This window comes from Aquarana catesbeiana, linkage group LG05 (genome assembly GCF_042186555.1).
Source record: "Aquarana catesbeiana isolate 2022-GZ linkage group LG05, ASM4218655v1, whole genome shotgun sequence".
NCBI classification, from domain to species: domain Eukaryota; kingdom Metazoa; phylum Chordata; class Amphibia; order Anura; family Ranidae; genus Aquarana; species Aquarana catesbeiana.
In genome coordinates, this window is record NC_133328.1 from 432,026,908 (window position 1) to 432,047,438 (window position 20,531).

At 43.7% G+C, this 20,531-nt stretch overlaps 1 protein-coding gene across 3 annotated transcripts in view; it reads left to right on the forward strand.

Annotated features, from left to right (window-relative positions):
- The window catches only part of NETO1 (neuropilin and tolloid like 1), a 265,344-nt gene that overhangs the window by 76,478 nt on the left and 168,335 nt on the right, over positions 1–20,531 (forward strand). For all 3 annotated transcript variants that reach the window (XM_073631261.1, XM_073631260.1, XM_073631262.1), the window contains exon 4: positions 4,432–4,680. In XM_073631261.1, coding sequence (XP_073487362.1) covers positions 4,432–4,680 — 249 coding nt within the window. The remainder of the gene's footprint in view (positions 1–4,431; positions 4,681–20,531) is intronic.

Sequence of the window (20,531 nt, forward strand, 5' to 3'; positions counted from 1 at the left end):
AGCAAATGCAGTGTTAGCGGGATCAGCCCAGATACTTGCTAGCACCTGCGTTTTGCCCCTCCGCCCGGCCCAGCCCAGCCCAGCCCACCCAAGTGCAGTATCGATCGATCACTGTCACTTACAAAACACTAAACGCATAACTGCAGCGTTCGCAGAGTCAGGCCTGATCCCTGCGATCGCTAACAGTTTTTTGGTAGCGTTTTGGTGAACTGGCAAGCACCAGCCCCAGGCAGCGTCAGGTTAGTGCCAGTAGCGCTAACACCCACGCATGCACCGTACACCTCCCTTAGTGATATAGTATCTGAACGGATCAATATCTAATCCGATCAGATCTATACTAGTGTCCCCAGCAGTTTAGGGTTCCCAAAAACGCAGTGTTAGCGGGATTAGCCCAGATACCTGCTAGCACCTGCGTTTTGCCCCTCCGCCCGGCCCAGCCCAGCCCACCCAAGTGCAGTATCGATCGATCACTGTCACTTACAAAACACTAAACGCATAACTGCAGCATTCGCAGAGTCAGGCCTGATCCCTGCGATCGCTAACAGTCTTTTTGGTTGCATTTTGGTGAACTGCCAAGCACCAGCGGCATAGTACACCCCGGTCGTAGTCAAACCAGCACTGCAGTAACACTTGGTGACGTGGCGAGTCCCATAAGTGCAGTTCAAGTGGGTGAGATGGCAAGCACAAGTAGTGTCCCGCTGCCACCAAGAAGAAGACAAACACAGGCCTGTCGTGCCCTTAATGCCCTTCCTGCTGCATTCGCCAATCCTAATTGGCAACCCACCACTTCTGCAGCACCCGTACTTCCCCCATTCACATCCCCAACCAAATGCAGTCGGCTGCATGAGAGGCATTTTCTTTATGTCCTCCCGAGTACCCCTACCCAACGAACCCCCCCAAAAAAGATGTCATGTCTGCAGCAAGCACAGATATAGGCGTGACACCCGCTTTTATTGTCCCTCCTGTCCTGAAAATCCTGGTCTTTGCATTGGTGAATGTTTTGAACACTACCATACACTAGTTGAGTATTAGCGTACAGCATTGCACAGACTAGGCACACTTTCACAGGGTCTCCTAAGATGCCATCGCATTTTGAGAGACCCGAACCTGGAACCGGTTCCAGTTACAAAAGGTACAGTTACAAAAAAAGTGTAAAATACATTAAAAAAAAAAGTTGTCGTTTTATTGTTCTCTCTCTCTCTCTATTCTCTCTCTATTGTTCTGCTCTTTTTTAATGTATTCTATTCTGCAATGTTTTATTGTTAGTATGTTTTTTCATCTTTGCTTTTCAGGTATGCAATTTTTTATACTTCACTGTTTACTGTGTTTTATTGTTAACCATTTTTTTGTCTTCAGGTACGCCATTCAGCTGCAGCGCGGATTTATTTATCTCGACAGCAACAGCGTTTGCTCCCACGATATATAAAGCCGTGACTCCAGCGGAGGTGATATATGCCGAAGCATGGGGGCAGCAGGGGCAGAGGAGCGATTTGCTCCTACCTTTTGCGGGAGGATGCCCCCATGCTTCGGCATATATAAATGGTGCATGTATGCCCGTCATTAGAAGTGGGTGGATGAAGGAAGGTATTCTAATGGTGGGCATACAATATATGCCCAACAAGGACCAGCAACGTACTAGATTGTTGCTGGACTTTGAGTGGTTATACCAGAATGATGCCTGCAGGTTTAGGTATCATCTTGGTATCATTATTTTCAGCCAGCGGTCGGCCTTCATGTAAAAGCAATCCTAGCAGCTAATTAGCCTCTAGACTGCTTTTACAAGCAGTGGGATGGAATGCCCCCCCCCCCCCCCACCATCTTCCATGTTTTTCTCTGGCTCTCCTGTCCCAGCAGGGAACCTGAGAATGCAGCCAGTGATTCAGCCAGCTGACCATAGAGCTGATCAGAGACCAGAGTGGCTCCAAACATCTCTATGGCCTAAGAAACCGAAAGCTATGAGCATTTCATGACTTAGATTTTGCCGGATGTAAACAGCACCATTGGGAAATTGGGAAGGCATTTTATCACACCGATCTTGGTGTGGTCAGATGCTTTGAGGGCAGAGGAGAGATCTAGGGTCTAATAGACCCCAATTTTTTCAAAAAGGAGTACCTGTCACTACCTATTGCTATCATAGGGGATATTTACATTCCCTGAGATAACAATGAAAATGATTAAAAAAAAAAAATGAAAGAAACAGTTTAAAAATAAGATAAAAAAGCGAAAAAATCATAAAGAAAAAAAAAAAAAAGCACCCCTGTCCCCCCCTGCTCTCGTGCAAAGGCGAGCGCAAGCGTTGGTCTGGCATCAAATGTAAACAGCAATTGCACCATGCAATCACCATTTTGCAGACCTCACTTTTTGTCACAAAGTTTTGAAAATTGAAAAAAGAAAAAAAAATTTTTCTTGTCTTTCTTCATTTTCAAAAACAAATGAGAGCTGCAAAATAATCACCATGCCTCTCAGCAAATAGCTTGGGGTGTCTACTTTCCAAAATGGGGTCATTTGGGGGGGGTTTTGTACCACCTGGGCATTCCATGGCCTCCGAAACTGTGATAGGCAGTGAAGAATGAAATCAAAAATGTATGCCCTTAGAAATCCTGAAGGCGGTGATTGGTTTTCGGGGCCCGGTACGCGGCTAGGCTCCTAAAAAGTCCCACACATGTGGTATCCCCATGCTCAGGAGAAGCAGCTAAATGTATTTTGGGGTGCAATTCCACATATGCCCATGGCTTGTGTGAGCAATATATCATTTAGTGACAACTTTGTGCAAAAAAAAAAAAAAATGTCACTTTCCCGCAACTTGTGTCAAAATATAAAATATTCCATGGACTCAACATGCCTCTCAGCAAATAGCTTGGGGTGTCTACTTTCCAAAATGGGGTCATTTGGGGGGGGGGGGGGTTGTGCCATCTGGGCATTTTATGGCCTTCAAAACTGTGATAGGTAGTGAGGAGTGAAATCAAAAATTTACGCCCTTAGAAATCCTGAAGGTGGTGATTGGTTTTCGGGGCCCCGTACGCGGCTAGGCTCCCAAAAAGTCCCACACATGTGGTATCCCCGTACTCAGGAGAAGCAGCTGAATGTATTTTGGGGTGCAATTCCACATATGCCCATGGCCTGTGTGAGCAATATATCATTTAGTGACAACTTTTTGTAAAATTTTTTTTTTGTCATTATTCAATCACTTGGGACAAAAAAATTAATATTCAATGGGCTCAACATGCCTCTCAGCAATTTCCTTGGGGTGTCTACTTTCCAAAATGGGGTCATTGGGGTGGGGGGGGTTGTACTGCCCTGCCATTTTAGCACCTCAAGAAATGACATAGGCAGTCATAAACTAAAAGCTGTGTAAATTCCAGAAAATGTAACCTAGTTTGTAGACGCTATAACTTTTGCGCAAACCAATAAATATACGCTTATTGACATTTTTTTTACCAAAGACATGTGGCCGAATACATTTTGGCCTAAATGTATGACTAAAATTTAGTTTATTGGATTTTTTTTACAACAAAAAGTAGAAAATATCATTTTTTTTCAAAATTTTCGGTCTTTTTCCGTTCATAGCACAAAAATAAAAACAACAGAGGTGATCAAATACCATCAAAAGAAAGCTCTTTTGTGGGAAGAAAAGGACGCAAATTTTGTTTGGGTACAGCATTGCATGACCGCGCAATTAGCAGTTAAAGTGACGCAGTGCCAAATTGTAAAAAGTGCTCTGGTCAGGAAGGGGGTAAATCCTTCCGGGGCTGAAGTGGTTAATGTTTGACATAAGCGTGAAAAACCATATGTGTATATCCACATGTTCGGACGAACAACATCTCCACGACACGCACGAGCGAGCCAGTCCATGGTTCATGTCTTTTGATTCCTGTTCCCCATTTCTCCAGTGGTTGGCAGCTGCACTGGGTATCAGTTTTATCCACATATATCAACATATGACTGACAGTTTCTAGCGCTTCAGGAACTTGTTGTTTATATGCTTATATCTGCTATTGTACTTTAAAGGACAAGCTCTAGGCAAACCTATCAAATGGTAATACTGTACATTTCTAAATTGAAAAGCTATTTACCACTTTCTTTTAATTTTTATTAATTTGTTTTGGAAAGGAAAAAAAATACAGTCCAAATAAAGCCTGCCTCTATGGGCTTTGGGGATCATTCAGCCATTATAACCGAAGCATTCTGATGCAACACTGAATCTTTACCCATCAATTTTCTTTGATTAGAGGAAATTGTCATTAGGCCCTGTAAATGGATTTGCAAAATTCATCATGCAGGTGTTGCTGCAGTTCACAACCCAAAAAAAAAAGCAAAACAGAAACAAAAAACAATGAAGTACATCATTTTAAATCACGTTAAACATTTAGGCCTGCTTTTAACACATTTAAATGTATGAATTACATTAAAATATTGTGGTTTGTCTTTTAGCTGCCCCCAGACAATGCATTGAGCTCCATTTTGATGATAAGTATGCCATAGAAACTTCATGGGAGTGTAAATTTGATCATATTGAAGTAAGAGATGGACCATTTGGCTTTTCTCCAATTATTGGCCGTTATTGTGGACAACAAAGCCCTCCTTTTATAAAATCAAGTGGAAGATTCTTGTGGATTAAATTTTTTGCTGACGGTGAACTAGAATCTCTTGGGTTTTCTGCACAGTACAATTTCACGCCAGGTAAGCAATTTGTTTTTACTTATGTTTTTTACTTGTTTATTTTAATAAAAGTAGAACTTTTGTTGTTTTTTTTTAATGTATCTGGGACAGTTTACCCTCACATGCTGACAATGGTTTTACCAGACAGAAAGTGAGGGAAAAATTAGCTTTTTACACTTTTTTTGGTGAATGGGTCCCCATACTCATTCACATAGGGGAGCAGAATCTGGGTGCCCCCTTGTTAAAGGGGGCTTCCAGATTCTGATAAGCCCCCCGCAACCACCCGCAGGGTTATGGGGAAGAGGCCCTTTTCACCATCAACAGGACACACAGAATTTTAAATCTGATGTATTCTATGCTTCCCCTTTTCTACTAGGTTAAAGCATTTTTATTTCTCTCCGTGTTGCTGTTGAAGAGTTGCCCTCACTTCTTGTCCAGTAAAACATCGTCAGGAGGATAGGAAGTAGAGCTGCACGATTCTGGCTAACATGAGAATCACAATTTTTTTGCTTAGAAGATAGATCACGATTCTCTCACGATTCTCGCGGCGTTTTCGTTTTTTTTTTTAAGTTCATTTGTGTGTATTTTTTCCCCAAAAAATTGCGTTTGAAAGGCCGCTGGGCAAATACATAAAATATTGCAGCAATTGCCATTTTATTCCCTAGGGTCTCTGCTAAAATACATATAATGTTTGGTGGTTCCAAGTAATTTTCTAGCAAAAAATATTGATTTTAACTTAAGAAAGAAGTGTCAGAAAAAAATTTAGACTTTAAGTGGTTTGTTGTTGAAAACTTGGCAGACTGCTCAGATTTTTTCTTTACAAACAGAAGTGTATCCCTTTGATCTAAGAAGGAAGAGTTAGTTACAATGTTTCATATTAAAAACTTTGCAGACTGCCTGGATGTTTTCTTTTGACAGCTGAGTGAGCAGATAAGTCTTAACACTTGCTATATGGAAGAATCTGCGAACTCTGCAACAGAGATCATCAGGGGGGTTGAATCAAGATCGCGATTTTTTAACGATTAATTGTGCAGCTCTAATAGGAAGTGAAGGGAATTCTCCTGGAGAGCAGTAAAAACTTTATAAGGGTTCCAGTTCTTTCCCAATCCAAAACTAGGAAAGTGGAAGTGTTTATTTTTCACTGTTTTGTAAGGCTTCCTAGAGGATTTAATTCTTTCTATGCCATATTAATAGCATGTCAAATGTTGCACTCAAAATTTTTTCATAACTGCAAAAAAAACTGAAAAAGCCATTTAGATGGTATAGTTAGGACTGCTGTTATACATAGGGGGTGCCCAATTACAGGAACCGATCCCATGGGTGTCTCTCCCTGCAGCAGCTGAAAGCCGATGGGAGGGAAAGAAGGAAAAGCCAGCCTTTAGCTACTGTAGGAAAAGACACCCAGGGGATCAGTTCCTCTAATCCCCCCCACCCATCCACTTTACTGATCATCTCCTCCACTTCCCATATCTATATCTGGGCCCTGTACAAGAGGATTGGTGCGACCCCCTTATTAGCGGCCCTGGGTTAAAAAAATAAATAAATAATACAATTTTAAAAAATAGCCTTATTCAGTAAACTGGAGCCTCTTAATTACCAGGCAGAAGTATTCATACAGGATTAGAGGACTTTCTGAATACTGATGTGTCTATGTGAACATATCTTCTGGACCAGCAGTTTGCAAAATAGAATAAAGTCGGTTTTCACCACTTTAATACCTTGCAAATGTAAAGTTAGTTCTTCAGCTCTTACTTACAGATTTAGTTTAACTACTTGGTCTAGATTTAATTTTGTATTAGTTGTCTTGCTACCCCCAACATAGAAATGTGGGGTGGAATTGTATAAGCATGATGTTAATGCATAGGTTTCTGCTAATCTTCTAGTAATACCTGTAATGCCCCGTACACACGATACAATTTTCCGATGGAAAATGTGCGATAGGACCTTGTTGTCGGAAATTCCGACCGTGTGTGGGCTCCATCACACATTTTCCATCGGATTTTCCGACACACAAAGTTTGAGAGCAGGCTATTAAATTTTCCGACAACAAAATCCGTGTGTACACAAATCCGACAGACAAAGTGCCACGCATGCTCAGAATAAATAAAGAGATGAAAGCTATTGGCCACTGCCCCGTTTATAGTCCCGACGTACGTGTTTTACGTCACCGCGTTCAGAACGATCGGATTTTCCGACAACTTTGTGTGACCGTGTGTATGCAAGACAAGTTTGAGCCAACATCCGTCGGAAAAAATCCTAGGATTTTGTTGTCGGAATGTCCGAACAAAGTCCGACCGTGTGTACGGGGCATAAGTCTTAAGGGGGTATTAAACCCCAAAACAAAAATGTAATACATTGCAGCTTACCAATAATTATATGTGGTGGCTGCAATTCTTTTTAGGCTTTTTTTCCCTGGTTATCTGGCCAGTACCATAACTCCTGTATTAGAGTTCCTCCAGTCTGGATGAAGGAGCACACCTTTGGACAGCAGCATTGTTAATCTGGGAGAAGGGGAGTGTTAAATGTACTAGCAGATTTACAAACTCCAGCTAACACAGTTTAAGCAGTTACAGCAACCTTTTTTTGAATTTAGGAAAAAGGTTTTATATATTGTATATATAAAAAAAAGCTGATTAGTGTATGCACCCCTTTCAGTGGTAGATGGCTTGTCTCTCTAATTGCCACATCTGCAGGACAGCTTGTTATTTAAACTACTTACTGGCTGGATCATCAGGTGAAAATAAAATACAGTATAAAAAGAAGAAAACTAATGCAGCCATCACACCCAAGAACTGGTAAGCTGCAATATAACAAATGTTTGTTTTTGGGTTTAAAACCAATTTAACATGAAGGTAAGGGGGCTGTATTAAAAAGTAAGTTAAAGGTGTCTTATTACCATAGAAATAATTAGCTTACATGGATTAGCACATCTTAAAATGAAACAAGAATTCTGATTGGTTGGTATGGGCTATGGGCAAAAGAAGGTGCTCCTGTTAAAACAGTGTTTATACATCAGCCTCAATGTATAGAGTTTATGGGAAGCCTCACCCTTTATAAATATAAGCAAATTGCTTAAATCAATACAGAATTCTGCTTACCTGTGTGCAAGGTGTTTCAGGGATATTACTGTCCACCTGACCATTTTTCTATTACTAGTAAGTCTAATATTTGACAGCTAGCAAAGTTAAATACCTTCGAGGTGGCAGTCTTGTGTGTGCCTCAAAGCAAAAAATGCCTCATAAAATATACTTTACTGCTACCCCTTTTTATTTCCTTTATTATTGAATGCAATTCAGGCTTGACATGCCTTGTTTAATATCCTATGGCCTTAGGCCTGAGATTTTGCTGATACAGACCTTTCACAGCTTATGACTTCAGGTCCCTTCCAATCTTGGAGATGTTGATAAAGATGTACCCTAACCTCCATTGCAGCCATAAGATTTTTAGTGACTAAGCCTGTCAATGCCAATCTAATGGAGCTCAATAGAAATATGTTATATAAACATGTATATGTCACACGTTAAGTATGCTTGAGTCAGCTTGGAATTCCAACTGTGAGAAGCGTGAGCTATAAATAAATAAATACATAAACAATTTTAATAGAAGAAAATAAGAAAACTGTAAATCCAAGTCATGCATGTTTTGAAGGCAGTTATAATAGCCACTTGTTTTATCTTGGTACCAGTAGTAATGTTGACATAGCAGGGCCAGAACCTTGGTGGTAAGCACTTTCAGGGACTATCTAGTTCAGGGGGATTGATCAGAGACAGCCCTAGCTTTGCTGTCTTTATATCTATTAATTTATGCAGTGGAGACCATTCAGATGCATCCGAATCTCAGAATGAAATAGTAATAAATACTAACAAATTTTGTTGCAATTCTTTAAAATTTGTTTCGCTTATTCGTTTTGTAATGAATTTCAAATTTTCAGAAAGATTAGAATTTGGATCGGTCAAAAAATTATCGAGTGATTCTAATTCTGTGTGAATAAAAGCTAGTTGTTAACAACCGATGACCGATGACTCATCAGCTGTCAGCGGGCTTCCCCACTGACAGCTGAAATGTAAAAAAAACAATGCTGGCAATATAAAATTCCAAAAAATAACAGCATGAGGTCCCACCCCTCTTCAGGTCTAGAATGGGAACCCCACGCAAAAAAAAAATGTAGGCTTGGCATGCCATTTAATATTCTATATTCACAGCTTATGACTTCCATACTAGACCCTTATCTGAGCATGCAACCTGGCAGGCCAGAAAAAGGGGGGACGAGCGAGCGCACCCCCCTCCTGAACCATATCAGGCCACATGCCCTCAACATGAGGGGGGTGCTTGGGGCAGGGGCCCCCCGCAAATTACCTTGTCACCATGTTGATGGTGACAAGGGTCTCTTCACCACAACCCTGGGCTGTGATTTTGGGGGTCAGCGGGTGGGGGGCCCCCCTCATGTGAATGAGTAAAAAAATGTGTAAAAAGTGAATAAATATAGTTAATGAGTTTTTGACAATTCCTTTTTAAAAAAATTTTAAAAAAATGTCCCCCAATATAGAGCAATCTCACGTCGCATCGCCGAACCCCCCCAAAAACACTGGCCTCGTTGAATGCTCTCAACAGATTGCCTGTTCCTCCATCTGACATTTCTTAAATAGCTAAGGGGCAGAATCGCCCGATTGACGTCACCGACTGGTGCTTCTGGGTGAATGATGTCACAAGGGGGAATCACCCGCTGACTTCATCGGGTGTCTCCAACCCTTAGCTATTTAAGAAATGTCAGACGGAGGAGCAAGCAGTCCGCAGGGAGCATTCCATGAGGCTGGAGGGTTTTTTTTCTTTCTTCGGGTTCAGCGGTGTGGCGGGTGGCATGAGATGAATCTACATCAGGGGGACATTGTTTTTTTTTTTTTAATAAAGGACTTGTAAAAAACCATCTACTTCACTTTTTTTGTGAATGAGTATGGGTGCAATGTACCCCATACTCATTCACATGGGGGGGCAGGATCTTGGGTCCCCCCTTGTTAAAGGGGGCTTCTAGATACTTAGAAGCCCCCTGCCCGCAGACCTCCACAACCACCACAGTGTTGTCGGGAAGAGGCCCTTGTCCCAATCACATGTGGCCTGGTATGGTTCAGGAGGGGGGGGGGGCACTCGCTTGTCCCCCCCCCTTTCCTGGCCTGTCAGGCTGCATGCTCAGATAAGGGTCTAGTATGGATTTTGGTGGGACCCTGTGCTGTTTTGTTTTCTACATTTTGTTGTAGAGTTCCCCTTACAATCCATACCAGACCCAAAGTGCATATTTTCCTTTATTTTTTTTTTTACTAGCTGGGCCGGCAATTGCAACCACAAGTCAATTAAAATGTAATTTGACTTTTTTTTTCTTTAAAATTTTCATTTTTGCTGCAGCATGTTCTTTACATTCTACAGATGCTCTCACTTTAAGTGGGGTTCCCCCAAAAGTACCCCCCCCCCATGTTGAGGGCATGTGGCCTGGTATGGCTCAGGAGGGGCATAATGTACATAGGAACTGGCTAACATGTCGAGGTATCTGTTTTTTTTTAATTCTTCTACTGTTATATACTGTATATACTCTTACAAGTTTCGGTGTCTTTTGTCCAGTTGAGGGCATTAGTTAAATTACCCTTGGTGCTCCTCCAGATGCCATCGCTTGGATAGTGGCTACATGGCTTATAAGGGACAGATCATACCACAGTGAGAATAGGAAATTGCTCTACACACCCACACCTCAATCATCAATAGTGCTTGAAGAAAGCACTTAATGTCTGCCTCCATCCTCTTGATTGGTCAATAAAAGTTTATAGATTTTTCCTCTCATTGTACCAATCTGGTGCAGACCAAAGAGTCTTTGCAGGCATTCAAAAATAAATCTCAGCAATAAATAATTTCCCTACTTGCATGCTGTTATGCTTCTCTATTTATGTTTACAATCCAAACCAGATTAGCTTTTCTTCCATAGAAGAATCATACTTCCAATCTGACAGTTATTTTTTTCTTTTTCAAATGTGTGAACATTCTGTATTTTGCTTTTTTTTAATAAAGCAGAGATATAGGAAGACCCAGTTATTTATTGAATAAAAAATAATTACATTCATTCTAGTATATGGATGGGTTTGAGGAGAATTCAACCCATTCTCAGGTCGTTTATATGGTGAAATAATGCATGATTTCACTGCCATAACAACCAACTATCAATAATACTCTTCCTGGCCTTTGAACCTAGGTCAGGGTCATAAAAAGGGCCAATAATGGTGGCTTTGTTACTGTATGTTCCAGCCATCTCACTATAAAAGGTTCCTAGTAGCTATTTGTCAGTGTGTGCTGGAGTAGATAGGGAGTTCTGACAGTGTGGAAGTAGGGATAGTTAGTTGCTGACATACAGTGCTAAAAGTGTTACAATGTGCTACATTATTGTGAATTTCATTGTGGCAGGCTGCGTGTTATTGTATACCCCCCCCCCCCATGTTAATAGTTTAGAGAACAAACAGTCCTTTCTAGCGCAATTTTTTTTTGCTGTTGAGCTGCTGATGAGGTATATTTTATAAAGTTTTTTTTGTGCTATTTTTGATTTTGGGGTTCGCAGCACACTTGTTACTGACACAGAAAAAGCTGCCCTTTGCAGAATATCACTGTATACCTGTGCTAAAAAGTATTTGGACTCCAAAGCACCGCATATTTAGTGCACCAAAATACCACACCATGATGGTGCCATGGACCAGGCACTGGTGGACTGCACAGGAAGAAGAGGATGACTTCCTGTTGTCTCAGGGTCAACAAAATTCTTTGATTACTTGCTTTTTTATCCCTGTGAGGTAAAGGCAGCAGGAGGCAGAAGAGGGCTACAAGAATAAGGATGGGAATGCTGGCAATGAGGAAGAGGAGAAAATGTATATTTCAAGCTGAAACTTGTCTTATCTCCTCTCCTAACGTTGCGGCCTAATTATACTGCTTATATATTGTTCCGCTGCTGTACAATATTTGTGGTTACTGTTTACACTCTAATGTATCCTTAAAGGAGTTGTAAACCCTCGTGTTTTTTCACCTTAATACATAGGTGAGCAGCCCCCAGCCCCCCCCCGTTTTACTCACCTGAGCCCGTTCTTTCCCACGCCAAGGACTTGCTCTACCTCTCTGGCCAGGATTCTTAGGCTCTTGATTGGATCGATTGAAATCAGCACAGCCTTTGGCTCCCACTGCTGTCAATCAAATTAAATGATGCGGGCACTGGGGGGGCGGGGCCGAGTCCAGTATTCTGTGTCTATGGAAGCAAGTGCTGTACTCGGGGGCGTTCCTGCACGGTAACCCCCAGGGAGAGCTTCTCCTTCTCCTTAACCACTTCAGCCCCGGAAGGATTTGCCCCCTTAATGACCAGGCCATTTTTTTGCAGTACAGCACTGCGTCGCTTTAACCTCCCTGGTGGTATGATTATATCAGATTTTTGATGCTTAAAGCGGTACATTGTTTCACATGAAAATTTGGAGTTCCCTTGCAGGGAACGGAGCCTGGCACTGTGATAAATTGATTGGAGTACACAGCCCGTGGACTCAGCGAGAGGACATCACAGGATCCTGGGGACAAGGTAAGTAACTTTGCCTGGATCCTGCAAAGCAATCCCGAGTGTGGCTCGGCAGGGCCGATCCTAGGGTCACAGACGCCTGGATGCAGAAATATTTCTGGTGCCCCCACGTGGGCGTGGTCATCTTTACCAACTCCTCCACTTTACAAATGTTACTGTGGCAACGACTCAAACACAGAGATGCTCCCCTAAGAAGTCTTCGTTACCCTAGGATCCTCCCATGATCTTTTAACAATAAAGAAAATACAGGAACAGCTTTCATGACTGCAGACACGTTACAAGAGATGGTCAGAGACTGCAGACATGTTACAAGAGATGGTCAGAGCCTGCAGACATATTACAGGAGATGGTCAGAGACTGGAGATATAATACAGGAGATGGTCAGAGACTGCAGACATAGTACAGGAGATGGTCAGAGACTGCAGACATAGTACAGGAGATGGTCAGAGACTGCAGACATAGTACAGGAGATGGTCAGAGACTGCAGACATGATACAAGAGATGGTCAGAGACTGCAGACATTATACAAGAGATGGTCAGAGACTGCATACATGTTACAAGAGATGGTCAGAGACTGCAGACATTTTACAAGAGATGGTCAGAGACGGCAGACATACTACAGGAGACGGTCAGAGACTGGAGATATAATACAGGAGATGGTCAGAGACTGCAGACATGATACAGGAGATGACCAGAGACTGCAGACATGTTACAAGAGATGGTCAGAGACTGCAGACATAGTACAGGAGATGATCAGAGAATGCGGACATACTACAGGAGATGGTCAGAGATTGCAGACACAGTACAGGAGACGGTCAGAGACTGGAGATATAATACAGGAGATGGTCAGAGATTGCAGACATGTTACAAGAGATGATCAGAGACTGCAGACATGTTACAAGAGATGATCAGAGACTGCAGACATGTTACAAGAGATGGTCAGAGACTGCAGTTCCTATGGACGTTAGTAAATAATGGCCGATCGGCCCTCTCACCTGACCCAGTGATACAGCAACAACGGTTCCTCTGATCAGGAGTCTGCTAACTCTGAATTGCCTGTGGCGACTCCGCTGGGTAGCACCCAGTTCTGTATTCTGGCAATGACTCCATTCCTTTCTCCGCCTGGGATGGCGCTAGGCTGTGTGGCTTTCCCTCTGGTGGCGTAGGGCAGTGGGGTTCTCTCTCTGATGGTGTTCCCTCAGCACTGTCCTCTCCCTCTGGAGTCCTGGGTTCACTTCCCCGAAAGCTTTCCCGAGGAGAGGGAGAGGGGTGTCGTCCGGTGCGGTAAAACATGGCATCATCCCCCCTCCACCAACTATAGTCACCCCTCAGTACAGACCTCCCTCCACTAAGTATAGAGCCCCTCCGTCAGTGCAGACCCCCCACTAAGTATAAACCCCTCCCTCAGTACAGACCCCCCTGGACAAAACACCCCCTTCTATCAGTATAGACCCCCCTCAGGACAAACCAACCACCCCTCCATTAGTACAGACCCCCCTCAGGACAAACCACCCCCCTCCATTAGTACAGACCCCCCTCAAGACAAACCACCCCCCTCCATTAGTACAGACCCCCCTCAAGACAAACCACCCCCCCTCCATTAGTACAGACCCCGGGACAAACCACCCTTCTACATTAGTACAGACCCCGGGACAAACCCCCCCCTCCATTAGTACAGACCCCCCCTGGACAAACCACCCTCCTACATTAGTACAGACCCCCCAGAACAAACCCCCTCCATTAGTACAGACCCCCCCAGAACAAACCACCCCCCATTAGTACAGACCCCCACAGAACAAACCACCCCCCCACCATTAGTACAGACCCCCAGGACAAACCACCCTCCCACCATTAGTACAGACCCCTCCAGGACAAACCACCCCCCCTCCATTAGTACAGACCCCCCCAGGACAAACCACCCCCCTCCATTAGTACAGACCCCCCTCAAGACAAACCACCCCCCCTCCATTAGTACAGACCCCCCTCAAGACAAACCACCCCCCCTCCATTAGTACAGACCCCCGGGACAAACCACCCCCCTACATTAGTACAGACCCCCTGGACAAACCACCCCCCTCCATTAGTACAGACCCCCGGGACAAACCACCCCCCTACATTAGTACAGACCCCCGGGACAAACCACCCCCCTCCATTAGTACAGACCCCCGGGACAAACCACCCCCCCTCTATTAGTACAGACCCCCAGAACAAGCCACCCCCCTCCATTAGTACAGACCCCCCCGGACAACCCACCCTCCTACATTAGTACAGACCCCCCCAGAACAAACCCCCCCTCCATTAGTACAGACCCCCCCAGAACAAACCACCCCCCACTATTAGTACAGACCTCCCAGGACAAACCACCCTCCCACCATTAGTACAGACCCCTCCAGGACAAATCACCCCCCCCTCCATTAGTACAGACCCCCCCAGGACAAACCACCCCCCCTCCATTAGTACAGACCCCCCAGGACAAACCACCCCCTCCATTAGTACAGACCCCCCCAAGACAAACCACCCCCCCTCTATTAGTACAGACCCCCCAGGACAAACCACCCCCCTCCATTAATACATACTCCCCAGGACAAACCACCACCCCTCCCTTAGTACGGACCCCCCCGGACAAACCACCCCTCTCCATTAGTACAGACCCCCCAGGACAAACCACCCCCCTCCATTAGTACAGACTTCCCCTGGACAAACCACCTACCCCTTCATTAGTACCGACCCCCCAGATCAAACCACCCCCCTCCATTAGTACAGACCCCCCAGAACAAACCACCCCCCCTCCATTAGTATAGACCCCCCAGGACAAACCCCCCCTCCATTAGTATAGACCCCCCAGGACAAACCCCCCCTCCATTAGTATAGACCCCCCAGGACAACCCCCCTCCATTAGTATAGACCCCCCAGGACAAACCCCCCTCCATTAGTATAGACTCCCCCAGGACAAAACCCCCTCCATTAGTATAGACCCCCCCAGGACAAACCCCCCCCCTCCATTAATATAGACCCCCCAGGACAACCCCCCCTCCATTAGTATAGACTCCCCCAGGACAACCCCCCTCCATTAGTATAGACCCCCCAGGACAAACCCCCCCATTAGTATAGACCCCCCAGGACAAACCCCCCTCCATTAGTATAGACCCCCCAGGACAAACCCCCCCCTCCATTAGTATAGCCTCCCCCAAGACAAACCCCCCTCCATTAGTATAGACCCCCCAGGACAACCCCCCTGCCATTAGTATAGACCCCCGACAAACCACCCCCCCTCCAGTGGGCTAATTAAAAAACACCCGGACGGCAGCTGGGGAGGAAAGGACAGTGTGCAGCTGCACTGCCCGGGTGGAGAACACAGCGTGTCAGGCTTGGGCAGCAGGCCAGAGTTGCACACAGGAGGAGAACTGTCTGCAACACGGGCACGGACTGCCGCCCCCCCCCCCCCCAGTGACATTACTGCGCAGCTGGTCTCTCTGCACACAGAGACACAGCCGCTCCGATCTCCAGCTATCTCCGCTCTCCTCCTCTGACAAGAGGGGGGAAGGGGGATGGGCTTCGGCAAAAACAAAGCGGCGGCAGCTGCGGTGACCAGCGGAGAGAGCCGCCTATGGACGAGGAGAGGAGAGAAGGAGGGAGGGGAGCACTCTGGCGCTGCAGTGCCCCCACCTCTGTGGCACCCGAGTGCACTGCACCCCGTGCACCCCGTCCAGGATCGGCCCTGTGGCCCGGGGGTTTCTGCTTTGGGTAATGAAAATTCACCCCGAGCCACACTCGGATTACCATTAGGGTAGTTAACTGACAATTGCGCGGTCGTGCAACATGGTACCCAAACAAAATTGATGTCCTTTTTTCCCACAAATAGAGCTTTCTTTTGGTGGTATTTGATTACCTCTGCGGTTTTATTTTTTGCTCTATAAACAAAAAAAGAGCGACAATTTTGAAAAAAAAAACAATAGTTTTTCGTTTTTGCTATAATAAATATCCCCCAAATTTAATAAAAATACTAATTTCTTCATCAGTTCAGTTTAGTTCATCACTTCATCTTCAGGCCTATATATATTCTTATTACATATTTTTGCCACAAAAAAATCACAATAAGCGTATATTGATTGGTTTGCGCAAAAGTTATAGCATCTACAAAATAGGGGATACATTTATGGCATTTTTATTATTTATTAATTTTTTACTAGTAATGGTGGCAATCTGCGATTTTATCAGGACTGCAACATTGCGACGGACAGATCGGACACTTTTGACACATTTTTGGGACCATTGACATTTATACAGCAAACAGTGCTATAAAAATGCACTGATTACTGTGTATATGTCACTGGTAAAGAAGGGGTTAACACTAGAGGGTGATCAAGGGGTTAAATGTGTTCCCTCATTTGTGTTTCTTACTGTGGGGGGATGAGACTGACTTGAGGAGGAAACATATCGCTGTTCCTACTTAGTAGGAGCAGACAATCTGTCTCTCCTCTGCTGACAGAACAGGGATTTGTGTGTTTACACACACAAATCCCTGTTCTGGCTCTCGTGTCCACGATCGTGACTGCCGGCCACATGCATCAGGTCCCCCGCCGTGCATCACGCACGAACGCGCTCCTCCGGTGGCACATGCACCTGCTATAGCTGTTTAATGGGCCGACATACAACTATGATGATTTTCGGAAGAGAGCTGACCTGCTGGTCGGCTAGTGGTTAAAGGTGAAACCTGCCTCGTCTCCCACTCTTACATTGCAACCTAAACAAGCTAATTATGTACTGTCCAATCACTATGCAATATTTGTGGCTATTGTCTTCTGAAATAATACACTCTAAATTGTATTTCATTATAAAACCTGCCTTATCTCTCCCTCTTATATTGCAGCCTTACCAAGCTGCTTACATACTGCCCAGCCACTGTACAATATGCATGATAAGGTCTATGAAGAATACACTTCAGTATTTATTTCAGGATAAAGCCTGCCTTGCGCCTCCATCTTACATTGTTGCCTTACCAAGCTGCCTACATACTGTCCAGCCACTGTACAATATTTCTGACTATTGTCTCTGAAACCATACACTATATTCATTTCAAGCTAAAAAAACTTTTATCTCCCTCCTATACAGCATCCTAATCAACCTGCTTACATACGATCCAGACACTGTACAATTTTAGTGGTTATTGTTTCTGAAATAATACACTCATCAGTTTATTTCAGAATAAAGCATTCCTCATCTCTCCCTCTTACAGTCAGGTCCATAAATATTGGGACATCAACACAATTCCAATCTTTTTGGCTCTATACACCACCACAATGGATTTGAAATGAAACAAACAAGATGTACTTTAACTGCAGACTTTCAGCTTTAATTTGAGGGTATTTACATCCAAATCAGGTGAACGGTGTAGGAATTACAACAGTTTGCATACGTGCCTCCCACTTTTTAAGGGACCAAAAGTAATGGGACAGATTAACAATCATCCATCAAACTTTCACTTTTTAATACTTGATTGCAAATCTTTTGCAGTCAATTACAGCCTGAAGTCTGGAACGCATAAACATCACCAGACGCTGGGTTTCATCCCTGGTGATGCTCTGCCAGGCCTCTACTGCAACTGTCTTCAGATCCTGCTTGTTCTTGGGGCATTTTCCCTTCAGTTTTGTCTTCAGCAAGTGAAATGCATGCTCAATCGGATGCCGGTCAGGTGATTGACTTGGCCATTGCATAACATTCCACTTCTTTCCCTTAATAAACTCTGGTTGCTTTCGCAGTATGCCTCGGATCATTGTCCATCTGCCCTGTGAAGTGCCGTCCAATGAGTTCTGAAGCATTTTGCTGAATATGAGCAGATAATATTGCCCGAAACACTTCAGAATTCATTCTGCTGCTTTTGTCAGCAGTCACATCATCAATAAATACAAGAGAACCAGTTCCATTGGCAGCCACACATGCCCACGCAATGACACTACCACCACCATGCTTCACTGATGAGGTGGTATGCTTTGGATCATGAGCAGTTCCTTTCCTTCTCCATACTCTTCTCTTCCCATCACTCTGGTACAAGTTGATCTTGGTCTCATCTGTCCATAGGATGTTGTTCCAGAACTGTGAAGGCTTTCTTAGATGTTGTTTGGCAAACTCTAATCTGGCCTTCCTGTTTTTGAGGCTCACCAATGGTTTACATCTTGAGGTGAACCCTCTGTATTCACTCTGGTGAAGTCTTCTCTTGATTGTTGACTTTGACACACATACACCTACCTCCTGGAGAGTGTTCTTGATCTGGCCAACTGTTGTGAAGGGTGTTTTCTTCACCAGGGAAAGAATTCTTTGGTCATCCACCACAGTTGTTTTCCGTGGTCTTCCGGGTCTTTTAGAGTTGCTGAGCTCACCGGTGCATTCTTTCTTTTTAAGGATGTTCCAAACAGTTGATTTGGCCACACCTAATGTTTTTGCTATCTCTCTGATGGGTTTGTTTGTTTTTTCAGCCTAATGATGGCTTGCTTCACTGATAGTGACAGCCTTTTGGATCTCATATTGAGAGTTGACAGCAACAGATTCCAAATGCAAATAGCACACTTGAAATGAACTCTGGACCTTTTATCTGCTCCTTGTAGATGGGATAATGAGGGACTAACGCACACCTGACCATGGAACAGCTGAGCAGCCATTTGTTCTATTACTTTTGGTCCCTTAAAAAGTGGGAGGCACATATACAAACTGTTGTAATTCCTACACCGTTCACCTGATTTGGATGTAAATACCCTCAAATTAAAGATGAAAGTGTGCAGTTAAAGCACATCTTGTTCATTTCATTTCAAATCCATTGTGGTGGTGTATAGAGCCAAAAAGATTAGAATTGTGTGGATGTCCCAATATTTATGGACCTGACTGTATATTGTGGCCTAATTGAGCTGCTTGAATACTATCCCACCACTGAACAATATCTGTGACTATTGTCTCTCGAGGTAATACACTCATTTTTATTGCAGGATAAAGCTTACCCTGTGTTTTTCAAATTGATGCCTATTTAAGCGTTTGTATATTCAGATACTGGCCAAATACTACCAATTGCGTACTTGAAGTTTGGGTGAGATAAAGTTTAGAGAATGTGAGAATATGGCTTCGAAGTGATTTTGTGCACTCTGTTTTGACATTTTATGTTCAATAGTTTTTATTGAGTTTTATCATAGGCAAAAAACAAGAGAAACAAAAAGGGTACAAAATAATAGCGCATGAAGTGCACTACAAAATTCATCAACACAACCTGATGTGATAAAAAGGTATAGAAAAAACTGCTGATGAAAAAAAAGATATTTATCCATTTATGTTTACTAAAACTATTGCATTTCCATGTCCTGTGTACTGTGGGAGACCAGATATAGTGAATGCAGGGTCCTGGGTTTAGTAACACTTTAACATAGGATGTGAACTAACTTGCAAATTCGCTCATCCCTTATAATTGACTGAGTACCAAAATCTCTCCTAATATCTGATGCTTTTTGGACCTTTAAGATAGGACTTGGGGGGGGGGGGGGGGGGGGGGCAGCAAAGAAGTTAGCCAGTCAGTTTCTGCTACATTGTACAGTGCTTTGCATTTAACACTTAAAGTTTCCAGACAAGAAGAGAGGGCAGATTGATGATCTCATTACTATGCACTTGCTCATTCGTCTTTCTAATCACAGACTAAGGCAATTCCTAGACAAGGCTGGATTGCTACTGCAGTTTGTAGGTAAGCCCAGGTGCTGATTATGCTGTCTTCCAGGGGTGTCTGGATCTCTTGACTGCATATGGTTCCATGGCCCCTTCTCTGTGAGAATAGTAATGCCTTGATGACCTGTATGGTTCTCTGCACCCTTTGTAAATAAACCCTTAGCAGGAAAAATAGTTCACGCATATGTATATTAACTGTGTATTTAGTTGTTTGCAGGGAGTTCAGCTTTTATTCACATTTTGAAAATGGTTCCCTTTACCATAGTATCAGTGTTCAAAATACTCCACCCCAATCTCAGTGTCACTTCTCCAGCAACATTCAATAAAGGAGCAAGCTTTTTTTTTTTTACTATGTCAACTACAAAAGTTTGAAACGTAGTACTATCAAGTAAAATGTGTATGAGAGCTATCAATAATCTAGACCTCTATTGCTAAGCTGTGGTAGTGGTGGTGGTGTTCTTCCAAGTTTCACTTACACAATCAATTCCCTATTGGCAGTTGTAATGCATACATACATTATGCTAATACAGAACACAGATTTTTTTATATGAATCAGCCTGTATTTACTATAAATGCTTACCTGGCTTCT